Below are 18,624 nucleotides of genomic sequence, written 5' to 3' on the forward strand. Positions count from 1 at the left end.
GGACACCTGTGGTTTTTGCCTGATTGGCATCTGTTATCCTTTAAAAAGAAATTAACAGCCTTTTAAAAAAAACAGCTTTAGATTTACAGAAAAAAAATATGTCGCGGAAAGTACAGAAAGTGCCGGTCTACTCTAATGGGGACTCTGTACACTAATTCCCTACACCCTAACACGCCCTCCTTAATCATTCACATCCTGCACTAGTGTGATACATGTGTTACAACTGAAGGAAAGTACTGTATGATTCCACTTATATGCGGTATCCAGAGTAGAGTAGTTAAATTCATAGAGACAGTAGAATAGTGGTTGCCAGGGGCTGGGGGGCGGATCGGGGAATGAGGAGTTGTTGTTTAATGAATATAAAGTCTCTGCAAGATGAAAACAGTTCTGGAGATCGGCTGCACACCAGTGTGAATGAACACTGCTGAACTGTCCCTTCAAAAGGATTCAGATGGTAAATTTTATGTGTATTTTACCACAATTTAAGAAAAGTTTAATGCACCGATTGTACGTGTTTTTGACAAGTCTGTGCAGTATATGACCCCCTCCATAATAAAGACATAGACCAGTTCCAACCTCCCAAAAGGTTATTTTATACCTGTATGTAATCATTCCCCATCCCCACTCGCTTGGCCCCAGGCAATCCTAATCTGACTTCTGTCCCTATAGATGGGTGTTCTCTGGTCTATAATTTCATATAAATGGAATCTTACAGTTAGTATTCTTCTGTGTCTGGCTCCTTTCACAAGACACACTGTTTCTGAAGTGTATCTGTAGTGCTACACATACGAGTAGGTAGTTCTTTTCACTGCTGAGTAGTTTTCCCCCCTATGGACATACAATTTGTTTTCCCCCCTATGGACATTTCTGTTGTTTCCAGTTTTCCAGATGGGAGATACCGCGAATAAGGTTGCTGTGACTATTCCTGTGCACGTATGATTTCATTCCCCTGGGTGAAAACTTGGGAATGGGGTTGCTCAGTCACATGGTATGTTGATTTGTTGTTGTTTTTGTCTTTTTAGGGCTGCACCTGCAGCATATGGAGGTTCCCAGGCTAGGGGTCCAATCGGAGCTATAGCTGCTGTCTTACACCACAACCACAGCCACGCCAGATCCTTAACCCACTGAGCGAGGCCAGGGATCAAACCCGCAAGCTCATGGTTCCTAGTCGGATTTGTTTCCATGGTGCCACGACGAGAGCTCTGATCGGTTGAGGTTTAACCTTGTAAGAAACTGATAAACTGTTTTTTCTTTTTTTTTTTTTTTTTTTTTGTTGTTGTTGTTGTTGCTATTTCTTGGGCCGCTCCCGCGGCATATGGAGGTTCCCAGGCTAGGGGTTGAATCGGAGCTGTAGCCACCAGCCTACGCCAGAGCCACAGCAACGCGGGATCTGAGCCGCGTCTGCAACCTACACCTCAGCTCACGGCAACGCCGGATCGTTAACCCACTGAGCAAGGGCAGGGACCGAACCCGCAACCTCATGGTTCCTAGTCGGATTCGTTAACCACTGCGCCACGACGGGAACTCCCATAAACTGTTTTTTCAAGGTGATTGTAGCTGGTTGAATGGTGGCCCTCAAAAGACAGGTCGTTGTCCCGAAGCCCCAGAGCCTGTGATGTAAAAGACCAGGGGTCTTTGCAGATGTCATTAAGTTAGGAATTTCCAGATGAGATTTTTTGGGATTTAGACTGGTCCCTAAATCCACTGACAGGTAGCTTTATAAGAGAAAGGCAAAAAAAGAAAAAAAAGAAAAAGAAAAGGCATATAAGGATGATTATAACCAACGTATGCCTATTAAAAGCAAATTGCTGATTAAAAAATGGTCCTGCTTACAGTTCCCGGCACTAAGACGTCTTCCTCCCTTCTGGAACAGCTGATGCTTATATAATAGGTCAGTCAATATTAAAGTAATTATGAAGATTCCTAATGCACACATACATTCTAATAATATATAATAATTATTAGCAATTATGAGTTCCATTGTTATCCATATTAATATAGCTAGCATTTGAGTCAGTTACTACATACCAAATACCAGGCTAAGTGTCTCGTGGGTATTATTTCATTTGTATAACATTCTCGTGAAGTAGGCATTATCATTTCTCTATCTCACAGCTAAAGAAACTGGGGCATAGAGAGGTTATATTCTTGATCTGAAGCCACACCGCTAATATGTGGGGAGGAGGAATTTGAGTCTAGGCTCAAGTTCAAAGCTCACTCGTGTACCAGATACACCTGCTGAATGTAGTGGCGTCATCAAAGATGGCAAAAAGAACAAAGTAGCAGCATGCCCCAGAAACCAGTGGGGTATGAAGTTGATTTAAAGGATCTGTTTTGGGGTTCCCATTGTGGCTCTGCATTGTCGCCGTGAGGATATGGGTTCGATCCCTGGCCTCGCTCAATGGGTTAAGGATCCTGGGTTGCCAAAAGCTGCAGTGTAGCTGTGTTGTAGGTCACAGACGCAGCTCAGATCCGGCGTTGCCATGGTGTGGTGTAGGCTGGCAGCTGCAGCTCCAATTCAAACCCTCGCCTAGGAACTTCTGTATGCTGCAGGTGTGGCTGTAAAAAAAAAAAAGAAAGAAAAAAGAAATGAAGTGAAACAAAATAAAGGATCTCGTTTCTTTGGCATGATGGACTGTCTTCTCATGGATATTTTCAGGATGTTTATTAGGTGAAGACCAACTAGCAATCCTTGTGGATGCTAATAGGCTGCCCTGTTCACCTTTAAGCTGAACTTAACAAATATATTGTGCCTTCATAACCTTGATCTTTATTAGGGTTTGAAAAGTGCTGCTCACTCTTTGAGAAAAGAGTGTGTGGACTCCTAGTTAGAGCGCAAAAAAAAAAAAAAAAAAAAAAAAAAATCAGTGTTCTACGTGCTGTATTTATTTTTGCTTTTTTTTTTTTTTTTCTTTAGGGCTGCACCTGTGGCATATGGAGGTTCCCAGCTAGGGGTTGAATTGGAGCTGTAGCTACCGGCCTACAGTGGCATATGGAGGTTCCCAGCTAGGGGTCGAATTGGAGCTGTAGCTACCGGCCTACACCACAGCCACAGCAATGCCAGATCCAAGCCGAGTCTGCAACCTACACAACAGCTCATGGCAACACCGGATCCTTAACCCACTAAACGAGGCCAGGGATTGAACCCGCAACCTCATGGTTCCTAGTCAGATATATTAACCACTGTGCCACGACGGGAACTCCTCTATGTGCTTTAAAATGTAGGGAAGGGGACAGCGATATTTGAGACACAGAGACATGAGGGACAAAGTGATATGAAGACAGAAATAGATTGGAGTCAAGGATTTCAGGCAGCCACCAGAGCTAGATGAGAGGCATGGTCTGGCCTCTCTCCCAGGGCCTCAGGAGGAAGCAATCCTGCTGACACCTTGACTTCAGACTTCCGGTCTCCAGAAGGATCAGAGCATCCATTTCTGTCATTTCCAGCCAGCCAATTTGCGGTAACTTGTTACAGCAGCCCTAGCAAACAGATATGGTGGTTGTACCTTTTTTTTTTCCACAGTAGAATGTTTTGAAATGATGTATAGGAGCAAGTGGGTGTGAATGAGTGTCAGCTAGCCAGGGGTGGGATGTAGTGGCCATCCACTGCTTGGAAGGACTGCCCCCACCCACTCCCACGGGAGTCTAGTGGGGCTGTCAATCCAGGGACACCCCCCCTCCCCCGCCCTGGCCATGTTCTCTACTAAAGAACGTGAGGACGTCCGGAGGTGAATTCACAGCTGGACCAGAAGGGAGGCGTTCCTGAGAGGGTCTGAGCCTCGCCAAGCCGGGTCAGATGGGCGGGGCTTGGGGGCGGGGGGCGGAGTCGGCCGCTGCAGTGGGGGGTGATCATCCAAGACCTGCGCAGAACCAATCAGAAGTCTTTTTTCCTTGAATGATATGGAGGGAGAGAGAGAGAGAGGAGAGAAAGAGGGAGGGACTATCCTAATTTTGGTGGGTTTTGTTTTTTGTTTTTTGTTTTTTTGCTTTTTAGGGCTGCACCTGTGGCATATGGAAGTTCCCAGGCTAGGGGGTGAATCAGAGCTACAGCTGCGGGCCTACGCCACAGCCACAGCAACGCCAGATCTAAGCTGCACATGCGACCTATACCATCGCTCACGGCAACGCCAGATCCTTAACCCACTGAGAGAGGCCAGGGATCAAACCTGCGTCCTCATGGATGCTAGTCAGATATTTGTTTCTGCTGGGGCACGACGGGAACTGCTATCATTATTATTATTATTACTGCTTGTTTCCTAATTCTTTGTAACTGCACCAAATCCTGTCAATTTCCTACCCAACAATCACCGCCCTTTCTGTGCTGCCTGGCTGGCAAAGCCCACACCCCACAAAATAAATTAGAAATGACAGATGCTCTCTTTCCAGACTGCCTTGCAACCTGGCATGGCCGGAGAACCCAGTTCTGGCAAATGAGAAATAAGGAGAACTTTTCTGGGGAGAAAAAAAAAGGCCAACACATAAGAGGAGGCCCCCCTCCACAGTTTCTGCTTTAGATTTCACTGTGTGAGAACAGGACGTGTGGGGCTGGTGCAGACAGTTTGTACCCATGAGGGGTGAGCAAAATGAATCTCAGATATGCCAACCCAGTGCTTGACAGTTGAACAACTAAACTAACCCTGGGACTTTGTGTCTTTAAAGCGTTTCTTAGATAAGCAAAAGAAATCTCTACCATTTCAGCTCTTTCTGTCAGGAATTCTGTTTTCTGCAGCTGAAGGCATCATAAGAGATGCAGCATGATAAGCCTGCAGCTCCAAATGGCCATTTGTTATCATCACGAAGACCTGCCTGAGAATGAAGTCAATAAAGCGGACTCACTCGAACATCTGGATGCAGCCATGCCTGAAGTCCTTTTTTAACTCTCAGACTCGCCATGCAGGGAGGTCTTTCTGTTCTGCTTGTGGGTTACAGAAGTTTGGGTGCATTTTGTGTCCTATAATCATGGTGGTCCTGGCCAATGTGAAATTTAGAATCTAAGGCTCAGAGAAGTCAATTAGGTTGCCAAAGACAGAAAATGAAATGTGTGTCTGAATACAGAGCCAGGATGTTGCAACCAAGCTTTCCAGGCCCAGAAAGTACAGGAGCCCCAGATGGAGTGAGACCCACGGTGAGTGTTTATTCTGGTATTTGATAGCAGCAGCAGTGGGGAGGAGGGGCTAGACGTGGAGTGTGGTGAACAGAAAGGGTCGACACAGGGGTGTGTATCCAGGGGAACACGGAGGAGTGGTCCATTGACATTCACAGCGAGAACGAGGATTAGGACACCAAGTCTTGTACAAACAGCAAAGACACAGACAGAGAGACAGACGGAGGTTGGGGGGGCAGGGGTCCCCCAGACATGCATGGCCCCTCGCCTGGATGGGGAGCCCCGGGGAAGGGAAGACAGACACAGTGGAGACTGAATGCCCCCCACCCTGAAACAGGGAGCTGGGCCCGCCAGCCTCCCACCCCCACGCATCTGGGGGCAGAAGGAGGGGCGGGCCCAGGGCTGCCCCGCACCACTCGGCTCGGGCGTTATGGCTTCGAGGAGATGAATTCACAGTCCAGGCAGGAAGGGGTGGAATCCTGAAGGGGCCTGGTCCGATCCCGAGCCTGGGCCAGACCTGCAGGACCGGGCAGGGCCAAGATATCAGCGATGGCAGAGAGGGGGCCTGTGACCTGCTGAAGCTCCATCGCCACCCCAGGGACCTGGGAATCTCGGTCCTATGTCCCTCCTCCCTCAGACCCAGGAGTCCAGCCCCCAGCTCCCTCCTCCCTCAGACCCAGGACCCAGGCCACAACCCTCCTCCCTCAGACCCAGGATCCAGCCCCCAGCGCCTCCTCCCTCAGACCCAGGATTCAGCCCCCAGCCCCTCCTCTCTTAGACCCAGGACCCAGGCCCCCAACCCTCCTCCCTCGGACCCAGGAGTCCAGGCCCCCAGCCCCTCCTCCCTCGGACCCAGGATCCAGTCCTCAGCCCCTTCTCCCTCAGACCCAGGGGTCTAGCTCCTCTCCCCACCCCGCCCCAGGGCCCGGTTCCTCACCCCTCACTCTGAGTTCTCTTTCTCTGACAATCCTTTGCTGCCTTTAGTGAAACTTGTCAAAGTCTTTTCCTGAAGGGAGAAATCCAGAAGGCTCGGAAGTGGGGGACAGAGGCAAGGCAACGGCTAATAGTCAACCGAATGAGACACCACCCTGCTCACATCATTCAAAGTTCTCTGTTGGGCTCGGCTCTGCAGCGATGGGGTAAGTGGTAGCACAGCCCCATTCCACAGATGGGAAAACTGAGGCGCAAAGAAGCAGGCACCGGGAGTGTGAGGAGAGGAGGAAGACTCTGCAGTGCTGCCGAGGAGCTGAGACTAGGCCTAGCGGTGCTCGGGAGCCACGGGAGGGCTGAGCCAAGAAGGAGCTGGGGCAGCTCTGGAGGAGAGAGACCCTCTGGGGCCACATAACACCAGTGGCCAAAAGTCAAGGTCAGGGCCAGACTCCCCCGGTCTTCAACTCCTCTCTGCGGCCCCTTCTCTGCACAGCACAAGCATGGCACCTGGGAGCCTCCAGGGAAGTTTGTGAATAAACAAGGGAGTGAATTAGGAGAAGAATGAGTGATGGAAAGAGGGGGACGCTGCCATCTGTCCATCTAAAGAGAATCACAGTCTTTTTGTTTGTTGGTTTTTTGCTTTTTATGGCCACACCCGCGGCATATGGAGGTTCCCAGGCTAGGGGTCTCATCAGAGCTGCAGCTGCCGGCCTATGCCACAGCCACAGCAACATCAGATATGGGCTGCTTCTGCGATCTGCACCACAGCTCACGGCAATGCCGGATCCTTAACCCACGGAGCGAGGCCAGGGATTGAACCTGTAACCTCATTGTTCTTAGTCAGATTTGTTGCCGCTGCACCATGATGAGAACTCCGAATCAAAGTCTTTTCAAAACTCACACTTGAGTTCTGGGCTCCGCCCTTGAGGTCCTTCCCCACCTGGGAAGAGCCCCAAAGCAGGGCCAGATGAGTCAATTTCAAGTGCGGCATCGACTCCACATGCAAAATTCAAAGTGTGCCAAACTCAGTGATCTAGGTGAATGCTGTTGTAATGCAATCTTTTTTAAAAATCAAAATTAATGCAAAAAATGCCATGATGAGAAGTTCCCATCGTGGCTCAGTGGTTAACAAATCCGACTAGGAACCATGAGGTTGCGGGTTCAATCCCTGGCCTCGCTCAGTGGGTTAAGGATCCGGCGTTGCCCTGAACTGTGGTGTAGGTCGAAGACAAGGCTCAGATCCTGCGTTGCTGTGGCTGTGGGGTAGGCCGGTGGCTAGAGCTCCGAATACACCCCTAGCCTGGGAACCTCCATATGCCATGGAAGCGGCCCTAGAAAAGGCAAAAAGCCAACAACAACAAAAAAATTCCATGATGAGCAAAATAAAAATTTTAAAGAAAGGCCAGTCCTGTGCCATTTTAAATAAATTTGAAATTAAATTTACTTCACTTAAATAAAATGAATTTGTATTTTATTTTTTCTTACCCTAAGAAATAAAATGAAATAAAACGAAATTGTATTTAAGGAGTTCCCTGGTGGTCTGGTGGTTAGAACTGAGCATTTTCACCACGGCAGCCCAGGTTCCATCCTTGATTTGGGAACTGAGATCCCACATCACAAAAGAAAACTTTTAAAATGTATTTAAAATTGAAATAAATCTCTATTTTATGTCAAAGCCAGTTTCTGGGCTCAGGAACCTGAGACAAAAAGAAAAATATGCTCCCGATTTTTCTGTATTTTCAATGTACTTTTTCCAGATTATTAAAATAATTGAGAAAACATTGAAAAAAAGGAAAGAGTCCATGGAGTTCCCATCGTGGCGCAGCGGGAACAAACCCAACCAGTATCCATGAGGATGCAGGTTTGATCCCTGGCCTCACTTAGTGGAGTTGCCATGAGCTGTGGTGCAGGTGGCAGACGAGGCTCAGATCCCGAGTTGCTGTGGTTGCGGCTGTGGCTTCGATTCGGCCCCTATCCTGGGAACGTCCACATGCCACGGGTACAGCCCTTCCCAAAAAAAGGCAAAAAAACAAAAAACAAAAAAACCAAAAATGGAGAAAAGTATGCAGGTTGAAATTTGCATTATTTGAAGTTCAAATGTTTTGTTTATACCCTACTAAGAATTTAGTATAATTTTACTTTCTTGGCTTTAACGACTGCGAATTAACCACAGTTTCAAAATCCCCTTCTTGGCTTTTCCAGGTCTCAAAGGGGAGAATGGTCTTGTTTGAAAATCTCTCTTGACCAAGTGATGCTCTTACATCACCTTAAAATTGTCATTTAAAAATTGTCTCGCTGGCTCTCCCGTGACCCACAAGGCCACTTGGGATCTGCCTGGCCCCTTCCCTCTCTGCTGCAGGCTCAATGCCAACCTGCCTCCTCACAGAGTCAGAAGAACTCACAGCCTTGCCTTCTCAACCTCCAGGCCTCTGCTCAAATGTCACCTCCTCCGAGAGGCCCTCCCGGACCCCCTCACCCAAAGAGCATCCCCCATCCTCCATCCAGACTCCCTCTACCTCTCAGCCTCCCAAACGTTTTGGACCACAATCCACAGGGAAAAAATAAATTAACACTATGATCCTTGGTCTGCTGCCCTGTTAAAATTTCCGTTCTATTTTTGAGGGTGGGGCCATGCGCTTGCAGCATATGGAAATTCCCAGGCTAGGGGTCCAATCAGAGCCGCAGCTCCTGGTCTGCACCGCAGCCACAGCAATGCAAGGTCCCAGTTACCTATGCCATAGCTTGCTGCAACCCTGGAGCCTTAACCCACTGAGTGAGGCCAAGGATTGAACCTGCATCCTCATGGATACTAGTTGGGTTCTTAACCTGCTGAGCCACAATGGGAACTCCCAACTTTATTTTCTTAGTCATTTTAAAAGAAAGGGTTTTTTTTGTTTTGTTTTGTTTTGTTTTTGTCTTTTTAGGGTCGCACCAGCAGCATATAGAGGTTCCCAGGCTAGGGATCTAATTGGAACTGTAGCCACCGGCCTACACCAGAGCCACGGCAACGCCAGATCCGAGCCACGTCTGCGACCTACACCACAACTCAGGGCAACGCCAGATCCTTAACCCACTGAGCAAGGCAAGGGATGGAACCCACAACCTCATGGTTCCTGGTCGGATTCTTTTCTGCTGAGCCACAACGGGAACTCCTCGAAAGAAAGATTGTTGATCCCTACTCAGTAAACTGCAATCCACTAATTCTCAGAGCCTGTTTAAATCCCAAATAATCCAACAAACAACAACAACAACAAAAAAAAAAACCTGCTCTATTTTATTTTATTTATTTTTTGTCTTTTTAGGGCCCCACCTGTGGCACATGGAGGTTTCCAGGCTAGGGGTCGAATCAGAGCTGCAGCTGCCGGCCTACACCACAGCTACAGCAACCCAGGATCCGGGCCACGTCTGCAACCTACACCACAGCTCACGGCAACACCGGATCCTTAGCCCACTGAGCGAGGCCATGGATCGAAGCAGCATCCTCATGGATGCTAGTTGGACTCCTTAACCGCTGAGCCACGACGGAAACTCCCGCTGCTGTTTTATCTGCTAGCTTCCCCCCCTTTTATGGGGCTTGGCATCACGAGTAATGATAACAGAAGCTGATCATTTACGGAGCCCTTCCTAAGAGGCAGACACTCCGTCCTACTTACCTCACTGATTCCTCACATCTGTCCCAATAATAAATGCTATTAACAGCCCCACTGCCCAACAGAGGAAACGGAGGCACAGAGAGATCAAGCAACTTGCTCGAAGTCACACAGCCCAAGATGGAAGAGCGGGGATTCGAATCTAGGCTGACATCGCACAGCCCGCAAAGACGGGACACATCGCGGGAATGAAGGGGCGAAGGGGGGGCAGGCTGCGGGGCCCTGGGGGGCTCCCCACTCACCTCCACCAGCTGATGCCAGTGCTCCACGGGCTTGCGTGGGTTGGCCAGCATCTCCGCCCAGTGCTCACGGCCGTGGGGGTCGGCAGCGTCGGGGCCCACGCGGCACACGCCGATCACCTCATTGTGCCCGATGCTGGGGGTCAGGGGCGGGGGTCAGTGAGCCCCTGGGAGGGAGGAAAGTGGGCCGGCCCCACCCCCAGCTCCCCCCTCCCCCGATCCCCACCGGGCCACGGCCCCTCACCAATCGTAGTCCACCACCGCGATGCTGAGCCCCACGTTCTCCACGCTCTCAGGCGCCACGTCGAACACCAGCGCTTCGTTGTACGTGGGGTTCAGCGTGTTCTTCTTGATGGAGGTTTTCCGCTTCTTCAGACGCCGCCCCTCACTGATCAGAGAGGCCTTCACATAGGGGTCTGGGTGGGGGGAGGGTGGGGATGGGAGGGAAGAGCACTGAACCCCCACTTCCTCCGTCAGACCCAACTGCGGCCCCCAGACCCCTTTTCTCCCAGAGCCGAGGCTTGGCGGGGGGTGGGGGTCCAGCCTTTGCTTCTCCAGCCTCCTCCTCCCAGGAGCCAGGAGACCAGACTCTTGCTCCCCCAGACTCAGAAGTCCGAGTCCCTGCCCCCTGTCCCCTGCCCCAGAGGGCAGCGCCCTCACTGAACCCACCCGAGAAGCCTGTGAGGTCCATCGCTTTGAGGTTAGAGGCTTTGATGATGGTCACGGTCAGGCGTCCAGCCGTGGGGAGGTAGCAGAGAGAGAAGTTGAGCTCCCCAAGATCCGCCTTTTCCTGCAGTTGGGGAGGGAGGGACAGCGAGGCCCTGCCTCAGCCTCCCCATCCCTCCCTGCCTGTCTCCCCCAGACCCCCAGTCTGACTCTGGGCCAAAACCTGGGAATTCCCCAGCCGCAGCTGCCCCGCCGCCGTCAAAGCCTATTTGTTCTGCAGCGAAGATGGGGAGAGGCAGGAGTGGGGGAGGGAGAGCAGAAGAGGGACGGAAAGAGGGCGCGAGAGAAAGAGAGGGAGAGAAGAAGAAGCCATGAGAAATAGGCTGAGACAGAGATGCAAACGCTGAGAGATTCGATTCGAAAGACAGACCCGCGGAGTTGCAAAGTCAGAAAGATCCAGGGCAGAGGGGGGACGCAGAGACCCAGGTGGGAGAGGACAGAGACCTGGAAGGGGACAGAGTCCCCAAGGGGCCAGAAGTAGAGACCCAGAGAGAGAGACAGAGATCCAGAATGAGAGGGGAGGGGAAAAGACTCAGAGAGAGAGACAGAGAAAGACAGAGGGACAGAGATGCAGAGAGTGGGACACAGAAAAAACACATGGAGGGGTCAGACTTCCGGCAGGAGAAGCCAAGAGCCACAAGGAGGTTACAAAAAGGCACGCCCTCCACCTCGACACACACCGATGGACCTGAGCAGTGGTCAGAGCGAGGGGACTGACGACCCGCTTGTCCCATCCTTCGGCCTCATCTGATTCCACCCTGAGCTTGGGACCCTCCATATGCCTCGGGTGCCACCAGTGCCCCCCTCCCACCTCCCAACCACACCAGCTGGAGCCCAGGTCCCCAGACTCCTCCACCTACTTCACTGAGGCTTTGCCTGGGCTGTCCCCTCGGCTTAAACCAGCCTTGCCTTCTGGCTCCTCTCAGCCATGCAGCCTCAGCTGAGCTGTCCCCTCTTCCCACAGGCGCCCAGATTCCCTACAGCCCTGAGCAGACTGTCCCCCTGCGTGTCCCCATAACACTGGCCCCTGACCAAACTGTGTGACCATCTAGACCCGTGGCTCCCAGAGACTGTCTTGGGGCCCCTGGGTCTTGATCCTGAAAGAAAACCATTGTGGGAGTTTTCATCGTGGCTCAGGCATAATGAACCGACTAGGATCCATGAGGATGTGGGTTCGATCCCTGGCCTCGCTCAGTGGGTTAAGAATCCAGTGTTGCTGTGAGCTGTGGTGTAGGTTGAAGATGTGGCTTGGATCAGGCATTGCAGTGGCTGTGGTGTAGGCCGGTAGCTGCAGCTCTGATTTGACCCCTAGTCTAAGAACCTCCATATGCCTCGGGTATGGCCCTAAAAAAAAGACAAAAAAACCCCACAGTTGTTGAAGGAATGAATGAAAGGATGAGTGATACCTGAAGCGATCATGGGCCCCCATGGAGAGAGAAGATGAGAGGTGACAGAAAGTGACAAAGATGGATGTTGGAAGGGGTCCCCCAGTGGGCTGGCTCAGGAACAGTGAGGAGTGGGAGTTGGTGGGACAGAGGGGGGCAGGGGTCCGGGGTTCCAAGACCCTACAACTAGGCACTTGGTTCTCAAAGGCTAGGTTTGCAGGAAGGAGCACGCAGGCTGCAGGGAGCCCCACGAAGGGGACTTCAGCAAGCGCCAAGAGAGGCTGGTTCCACTATGTCATTGTATCCATGGGGAAACGGAGACTCAGAGACAGGAAGGACCTTGAGTATGGCCAGCAAGTGGGCAAAACCATCTCCTGATTTGAGGAAAGGACTCATTCCCCCCCCTGCCCCCACCCCACAGCTACCCCAGACTGGCACAGAGCTGGGCTTTTTTTTGGCCTTTTGTCTTTTTAGGGCCACACCTGCAGCAAATGGAGGTTCCCAGGCTAGGGGTCCAATTGGAGCTGCAACTGCCAGCCTACACCACAGCCACAGCAATGCAGGATCCGAGCCGCTTCTGTGACCTATACCACAGCTCACGGCATCGGCATCGCCAGATCCTTAACCCACTGAGCGAGGCCAGGGATTGAACCCGTGTCCTCATGGATACTAGCCAGGTTTGTTAACCACTGAGACACAGTGGGAACTCCACAGAGCTGGAATACTGGAAAACCCATAGACTGCAATGAAGAGAGTCAAGGGCTTGTTGGGAGAGGGGCTGAAGTTTGGGGTTCAGACGGGATTGGATGTCCCCGAGAACGAAGTTGCAGGAAACAAGGGAGAGAGCCAGTGGGGGTGCTAGGTCCTCCCATGGGGGTGCTGGGGGAAGTGGGGAGATGTTAGGATAGGGAGGCTTCCAGAATGTCCGATGGGGGGGTCAGGCCATCAGGATTCTGGCGGAGACCATGAAGACACAGAGAAATAGATCAAATTAAGAGCGCTTGAAGCTCAGAGATTTGAAACAAAATGTTCAGAGAAGAGGGGTTAGGGTTCAGAAAGCCAGGGAACTGGAAAATCGGGAGGATGGAAGGGAAAGGAAGCTGGAAAAACAAAAGCCAGGAACTCTGGGGTTGGAAACTTGGAGGGTCAGGAATCTGGGCTCAGAGAGCAGAAGTCATGGGGTCACTGCACAGAGATTTGATAAAGCTGGCTGGTAGGTATGTGGGTGTCTACAATCGTTTTCTCTTTTTTTTCTTTTGGTTTTTGAGCCACACCCGCGGCATCCTGGAAGTTCCCAGGCTAGGGATCGAATTGGAGCTACAGAGGCCGGCCACAGCCACACCAGATCCGAGCTGTGTCTGCAACTGACACCACAGCTCACGGCAACACCGGATCCTTACCTAACCCACTGAGCGAGGCCAGGGTTCGAGCCTGCATCCTCATGGATCCTAATCGGTTTTGTTAATCGCTGAGCCACGAAGGGAGCTCCCGTATAATCATTTTCTCAGTGGTCACCATCAGATGTCATGGGGGGCGGTCAGAAGCTGGGGACCAGTTCAAATAATGTCTGACAAAGTGTGGAAGGGGGGGGAGACCCAGGATATCATTCTCTATTCTTTTTTTTTTTTTGGTCTTTTTAGGCTTGCACCCGAAGCACATGGAAATTTCCAGGCTAGGGGTCAAACCGGAGCTGGAGCTGCCGGCCACAGCCACAGCCACAGCAATGCAGATCCAAGCTGCACCTATGACCTACACCACAACTTGTGGCAACACCAGATCCTTAACCCACTGAGCAAGGCCAAGGACTAAACCCAAATACTCACGGGTACTAGTTGTTGGGTTCTTTTTTTTTTTTTTTTTTTTTTGGTCTTTTTGTCTTTTTTTAGGGCTGCTCCCGAGGCATATGGAAGTTCCCAGGCTAGGGGTCTAATCGGAGCTGTAGCCGCTGGCCTATGCCACAGCCTCAGCAACCCGGGATCCAGGCCATGTCTGTGACCTACACCACAGCTCACAGCAACGCCGGATCCTTAACCAGCTGATGGGGGCCAGGGATCGAACCCACAACCCCATGGTTCCTAGTCAGATTTTTTAACCACTGAGCCACAACAGGAACTCCCTAGTTGGGTTCTTAACCTGTTGAGCCACAACAGGAACTCCTACCATTCTCTATGCTTGCTTGTGCGTTTGCAATATTCTGCAATAAAATAAAGCTAAAAGGAAAATTGCAGGAGCCGGGAGTGAGAAGGCTATGCAGCGGAGAGCAAGGAGGTGGTGGACCGAGAGGTCCCGGGTCCCCGGGGGTGGGGGATGCAGGTGCCACTGACCGAGCCGCCCTCCACGATGTCCCTCCACAGTGGGCGGTCGGGGGGCTGCTCCGCCAGCTCCAGGAGGTTGTCCAGCACCACCTGACCGATGAGGTCGTGCCGGGAGAAGCGGTCAAAGTCATAGACACTGAAGTGCAGTTTGCGCTGCGCCAGCTCAGCCAGGGGCACGGAGAACTGAAACGTCTCGTTGAACACCGGGTTCAGGGTCTTCCTGTGCACCTGTTGGGGGGTGGGCGAGGAAGGGGGACAGACAGCATGCCCACCAGGACCCAGCAGGCCGGACCCCCGCCCCCTCCTCCCCCAGACCCAGACGTTCTGTGCCCCAGTCCCCTCCTCCCTTAGACCCAGGAGTCCAGACCGCCAACCTTCCCCACTTTCAGAGGTCGGAGGGAGTCCGGATCTCCCTCTTCTCCTTCACACCCAGGGGTTCGGATCCCCACCCTCTCTGCCCTGGTACCCAGATGTCCAGCCCGCCCCACCCCCTCCAGACCTTGGTCTGAAACTTTTTCTTTCGGTCGGGCAGCAGGTAGATCTTGACGTAGGGGTCTGAGAAGCCGTTGGAGTCCTTGGCCGGGAGGTCCAAGGCCTGCAGGATCCGCACCACCAGCTGGTCGGAGCCGTAGAGGTACCGCAGGGCGAAGCTGATGCGGCCACAGGGTGCCCCCGCGCCGGCCTCTCCGGAGCCCGGGGCCCCGCCGGCCCGTCGCCCGCCAGGTCCGGTCCCCTGGTAAAGCTCCGGCTTGATCTGTCCGATGAGCTTGGCTTTTTCCTCCCCACCTGGCAGGGGTAGGGGCAGGGCTGGTGGCCGCTCCTCGCTGCCTGGGTCTGGCTGAGGGGTCAGGGTCTGCTGGGTGAGGGGGCGGGGCAGGGCCGGGTACCTGCAGAGGGTGGGGAATGCCGGGTGTCAGTTGCCCTGACCTTTGACTGATGACCTGGGAGAGGCTTTCCTATTTCTTCCCCAAACCCATAGGCGGCCAGAAACAAATCTCCCCCTTTGCTTGAGCAAGGCGCCTGAGCACTCTGAGCCTCGGTTTCCCCATCGGTAGAAGGGAGGTGGGTATCCCCTTCTCAGCGCTAGCTCCAGCCCACACCAGCATGTGCAGCAGCCTCTAGAAGCTTCCTTCTGACCTAACAGGGTGACCCAGAGTAAACTCTGTGGACCTCTGGGGCCTCACACAGCAGGACCCCCTAACCCCCTCCATCTGCCCTTCTCCAAACTTCCCCAGTCATCCCAGTCCCCATCTCATCAGCTCCCACGTGACCCTCATCCACCCAGCCTGATCTTTCTCAGCTTCCCCTTCTGGCTGTCTGTTTGCGTAGAACACTCTAGAAGCCCAAAGCTTCATCCTCAGCCACCGTTGGTGTCTTCTCCCCCTTGTCACTCACACGCTTTCCCTGGACAGGCTTTCCCTGTACCCCGGGTTTCCATGACCTTCGACAGTCTGACATCTGCTAAATCTCACTCCTGAGCTCCAGCCTGGTTCAGCCCCCCTCCCTGGCCTCCGCCATCCGCCAGTCACCACATACTCATGCTCCCCACTGGACTCAGTGCCTTCTCCCAAATCCACTCCCTCTCCCAGGTCCCCATGATCCATCTAGTTGTCCAGGTCAGACCCTGGGCCCCTCCTCACCTCCTCTCTCCCCTCAAATCCTTTCCTGCCTCTTGAATCTCCCCACCCCCCTGGTCCCTGCTCATCCATCCTCTCCTGCATGGACCATCATGCCCTGGCCCCTCGTGGAGGGCAGTGCTCAGCAGCCACAACTGGACGTGGCAGCCCCAGGTGCACAGAGAGGTGGGCTCGGGGCTCAGGGAGCCATGAGAAGGGATGTAGGATGAGACGCATTCAGCTGCAGATCAGTCAGCTGCCCCCTGCTCCCGGAGTGACTTTGAGCAGATCATTAACAGCCTCTGAACCTCAGTTTCTTCATCTGTATAATGGGGGACAGAGGAACTCAAACTGGTGTGTCCATCAACCTCTACAAGGCCTCCCCAGAGACCTCGAACTACATTTCCCATGAGCCCCTGGCCGGGCTTCCTCCATGAGAACCACCCATGAACCCCTGGGGCTTTTCCTCTGGACACGCCCCCTAGGCCCCGCCCCCTCAGCAAGACTCAGATAAGTTCAGGGTCTCCCTCAAACCCACTCCTCTTCCTGGATCTGCGCCATTCACCCACTCACAGGCCAGACCCCTGGGTGCGGTCCTTCCCTCCTCCCACCCCCTCCTGCCCACAGCTGTCAGCTCCCAGTTCCATCCCTAAGTTGCTCCTGACTCTCTCTCCCTTGTCTCCTCCTCCTCCATCCTGTGACCTCAGCGCAGCCTTGTCCTCTCCTGCCTGGACACTTGGGCTCCAGTCTGTCCCCAGTGTGGCCTTTCTGCACCCAGAGCTGCCCTCCTCTGCCCACAGCCCTCTGTGGCTCCCCAGTGCCCTAGGACAAGGTCCCAGCCCCTCAGGCTGGCGCTCAAGGCTCCGTGTGGTCAGCCCCCCGCATGTCCCCTAAATTATTTTACTGCAGCCCAGGACGGCCGATGTGGGGACCAATTTCCCCTGGATTGGGAGGGACATGAGGACAGCGTCTGCCAGCTCTGCTCACCTCTGTCTTTCCAATACCCAGCTCGGTCTAGCTCATATTAGATGCTCAGTGTGCACTTGCAGAAGGAGGAAGCATGGAAGAACGACCTGCAGGGCCGCCTACCGATCCCAGCTCAGGGGGAAAGAGATGAATTGCTCTGTGCCTCGGGGGCTCAGGGGTCTAATCTCCCTTCTCTTCCACCTTCCCGATCCCAGAGTCCTGTCCTTGATTCCAACTGCCTCTGAAAACAAGAGCCCAGACCTCTAGCCCCCTCCTCCTGTAAACCCAGGAGTCTGGGACTCCAGCCTCTGCTTTCCCCCGGTTTCAGGAGTCCACACCCCAAGCTCTGTCCTTCCACAGGACTCAGGAGAGTCACAGATGAGACAGAGACACAGAAGTTCCGAGTGGACCCCCAGCCCCGTAGCCTGTCTCACCTGGTGGTGGGTGCCAGGCTTGTGACCTGCTGGTGCGACTGGGCACTGGGCAAGCCCCCACCACTGGGGGGCAGCAGGAGCAGCCCCGAGCCTGCCCCGCCCTCAGAAGGCAGCTCCGGAGAGGTCTGGCTGGGTTTGACCCCCGCAGCTACTGCAGCGGCTGCAGCCTCTGGATACGAGTCCATGTCCAAGTAGGAGGGCTCAGGGGGGTCCGTGCCCCCGAGGCTGCCTGGCTCCAGCAGCTCCGCGAAGGGGGGGTGGTGGGCCGCGTGGGCGTGGTGGTGTGGGCCCCCTAGCAGGGGATGGCCCCCGAGGCCGGCCCCTAGGTGGTGCCCGCCTCCACCTACCAGGCCTGCCAGCCCGACCCCAGGGCCTAGGTCCTTGCGCAGGGGACCACCGCCCACTGCGGAGCCCCCCTTGTCCCTCCAGGGCACCCAGCACAGCTTCCAGGACACGAAGAGGGAGACACCCAGAAGGACAATGCCACAGAACGTCACGATGACCGACAGCAGGCTCACGGAGATGTCTGGAGAGAGGGAGGACAAAGGTCAGGGGTCAGGGTGGGGTCAGAGTTGATCCTCCCAGTGCTGTCCCCGGAGAGCCGCGCTTCGGTATTTGCCGCTCTTGGTCCAAAGCATTGCATATACGCTGTTTAGTATGAACTCTGCCGCTACACAGGGCCGGTGCTTCTAAATGACCATCTTCAAGGTGAGGCGACTGGGAGGTGAGTAACAGGTATGAGGCTGCCCAGGAAATCAGTGACAGACCAGGGATGTGAACTGGAGTCTGTCTTCCTATTCTTCTCTCTCCCCCTTTTTTTGGTCTTTTTAGGGCCGCCCCCGCAGCATATGGAGGTTCCCAGGCTAGGGGTCGAATCGGAGCTATAGCCACCGGCCTACGCCAGAGCCATTGCAGCGCGGGATCCGAGCCGTGTCTGCGACCTACTCCCCAGCTCATGGCAACGCCGGATCCTTAACCCACTGAGCGAGGCCAGGGATGGAACCGGCATCCTTGTGGATGCTAGTCAGGTCTTTACTGCTGAGCCACAACAGGAACTCCAAGAGCCTGAGCTTTTTAGTGCTATGTGAGTTGCGCAGAGATACCAGCTGTGGGGAGGGGATGGGAAGGGTGGCCACCAGGGCAAAACTCCAAAGGTTAGGGGTCAAATGGACTTCACAGCTCCTGGTCCTTAGATAAGAGGGGGACAGGCAGGATGAAGGCAAGCCTCAAAGAGGGACTGGCCCCACAGGGAACAGAAG

At 53.5% G+C, this 18,624-nt stretch overlaps 1 protein-coding gene across 9 annotated transcripts in view; it reads right to left on the bottom strand.

Moving 5' to 3' along the window:
• The window catches only part of SYT3 (synaptotagmin 3), a 31,374-nt gene continuing 17,859 nt past the window's right edge, over positions 5,110-18,624 (bottom strand). For all 9 annotated transcript variants that reach the window (XM_021094805.1, XM_021094804.1, XM_021094803.1 and 6 more), the window contains 8 exons: positions 17,366-17,891; positions 14,849-15,236; positions 14,359-14,577; positions 10,593-10,713; positions 10,168-10,339; positions 9,927-10,059; positions 6,042-6,110; positions 5,110-5,621 (listed from right to left, as the gene is read on the bottom strand). In XM_021094805.1, the coding sequence (XP_020950464.1) occupies positions 6,045-6,110; positions 9,927-10,059; positions 10,168-10,339; positions 10,593-10,713; positions 14,359-14,577; positions 14,849-15,236; positions 17,366-17,891 (1,625 nt within the window). In that variant the 3' untranslated portion in view covers positions 5,110-5,621; positions 6,042-6,044. The remainder of the gene's footprint in view (positions 5,622-6,041; positions 6,111-9,926; positions 10,060-10,167; positions 10,340-10,592; positions 10,714-14,358; positions 14,578-14,848; positions 15,237-17,365; positions 17,892-18,624) is intronic.

Source organism: Sus scrofa, chromosome 6 (assembly GCF_000003025.6).
Source record: "Sus scrofa isolate TJ Tabasco breed Duroc chromosome 6, Sscrofa11.1, whole genome shotgun sequence".
NCBI lineage: Eukaryota > Metazoa > Chordata > Mammalia > Artiodactyla > Suidae > Sus > Sus scrofa.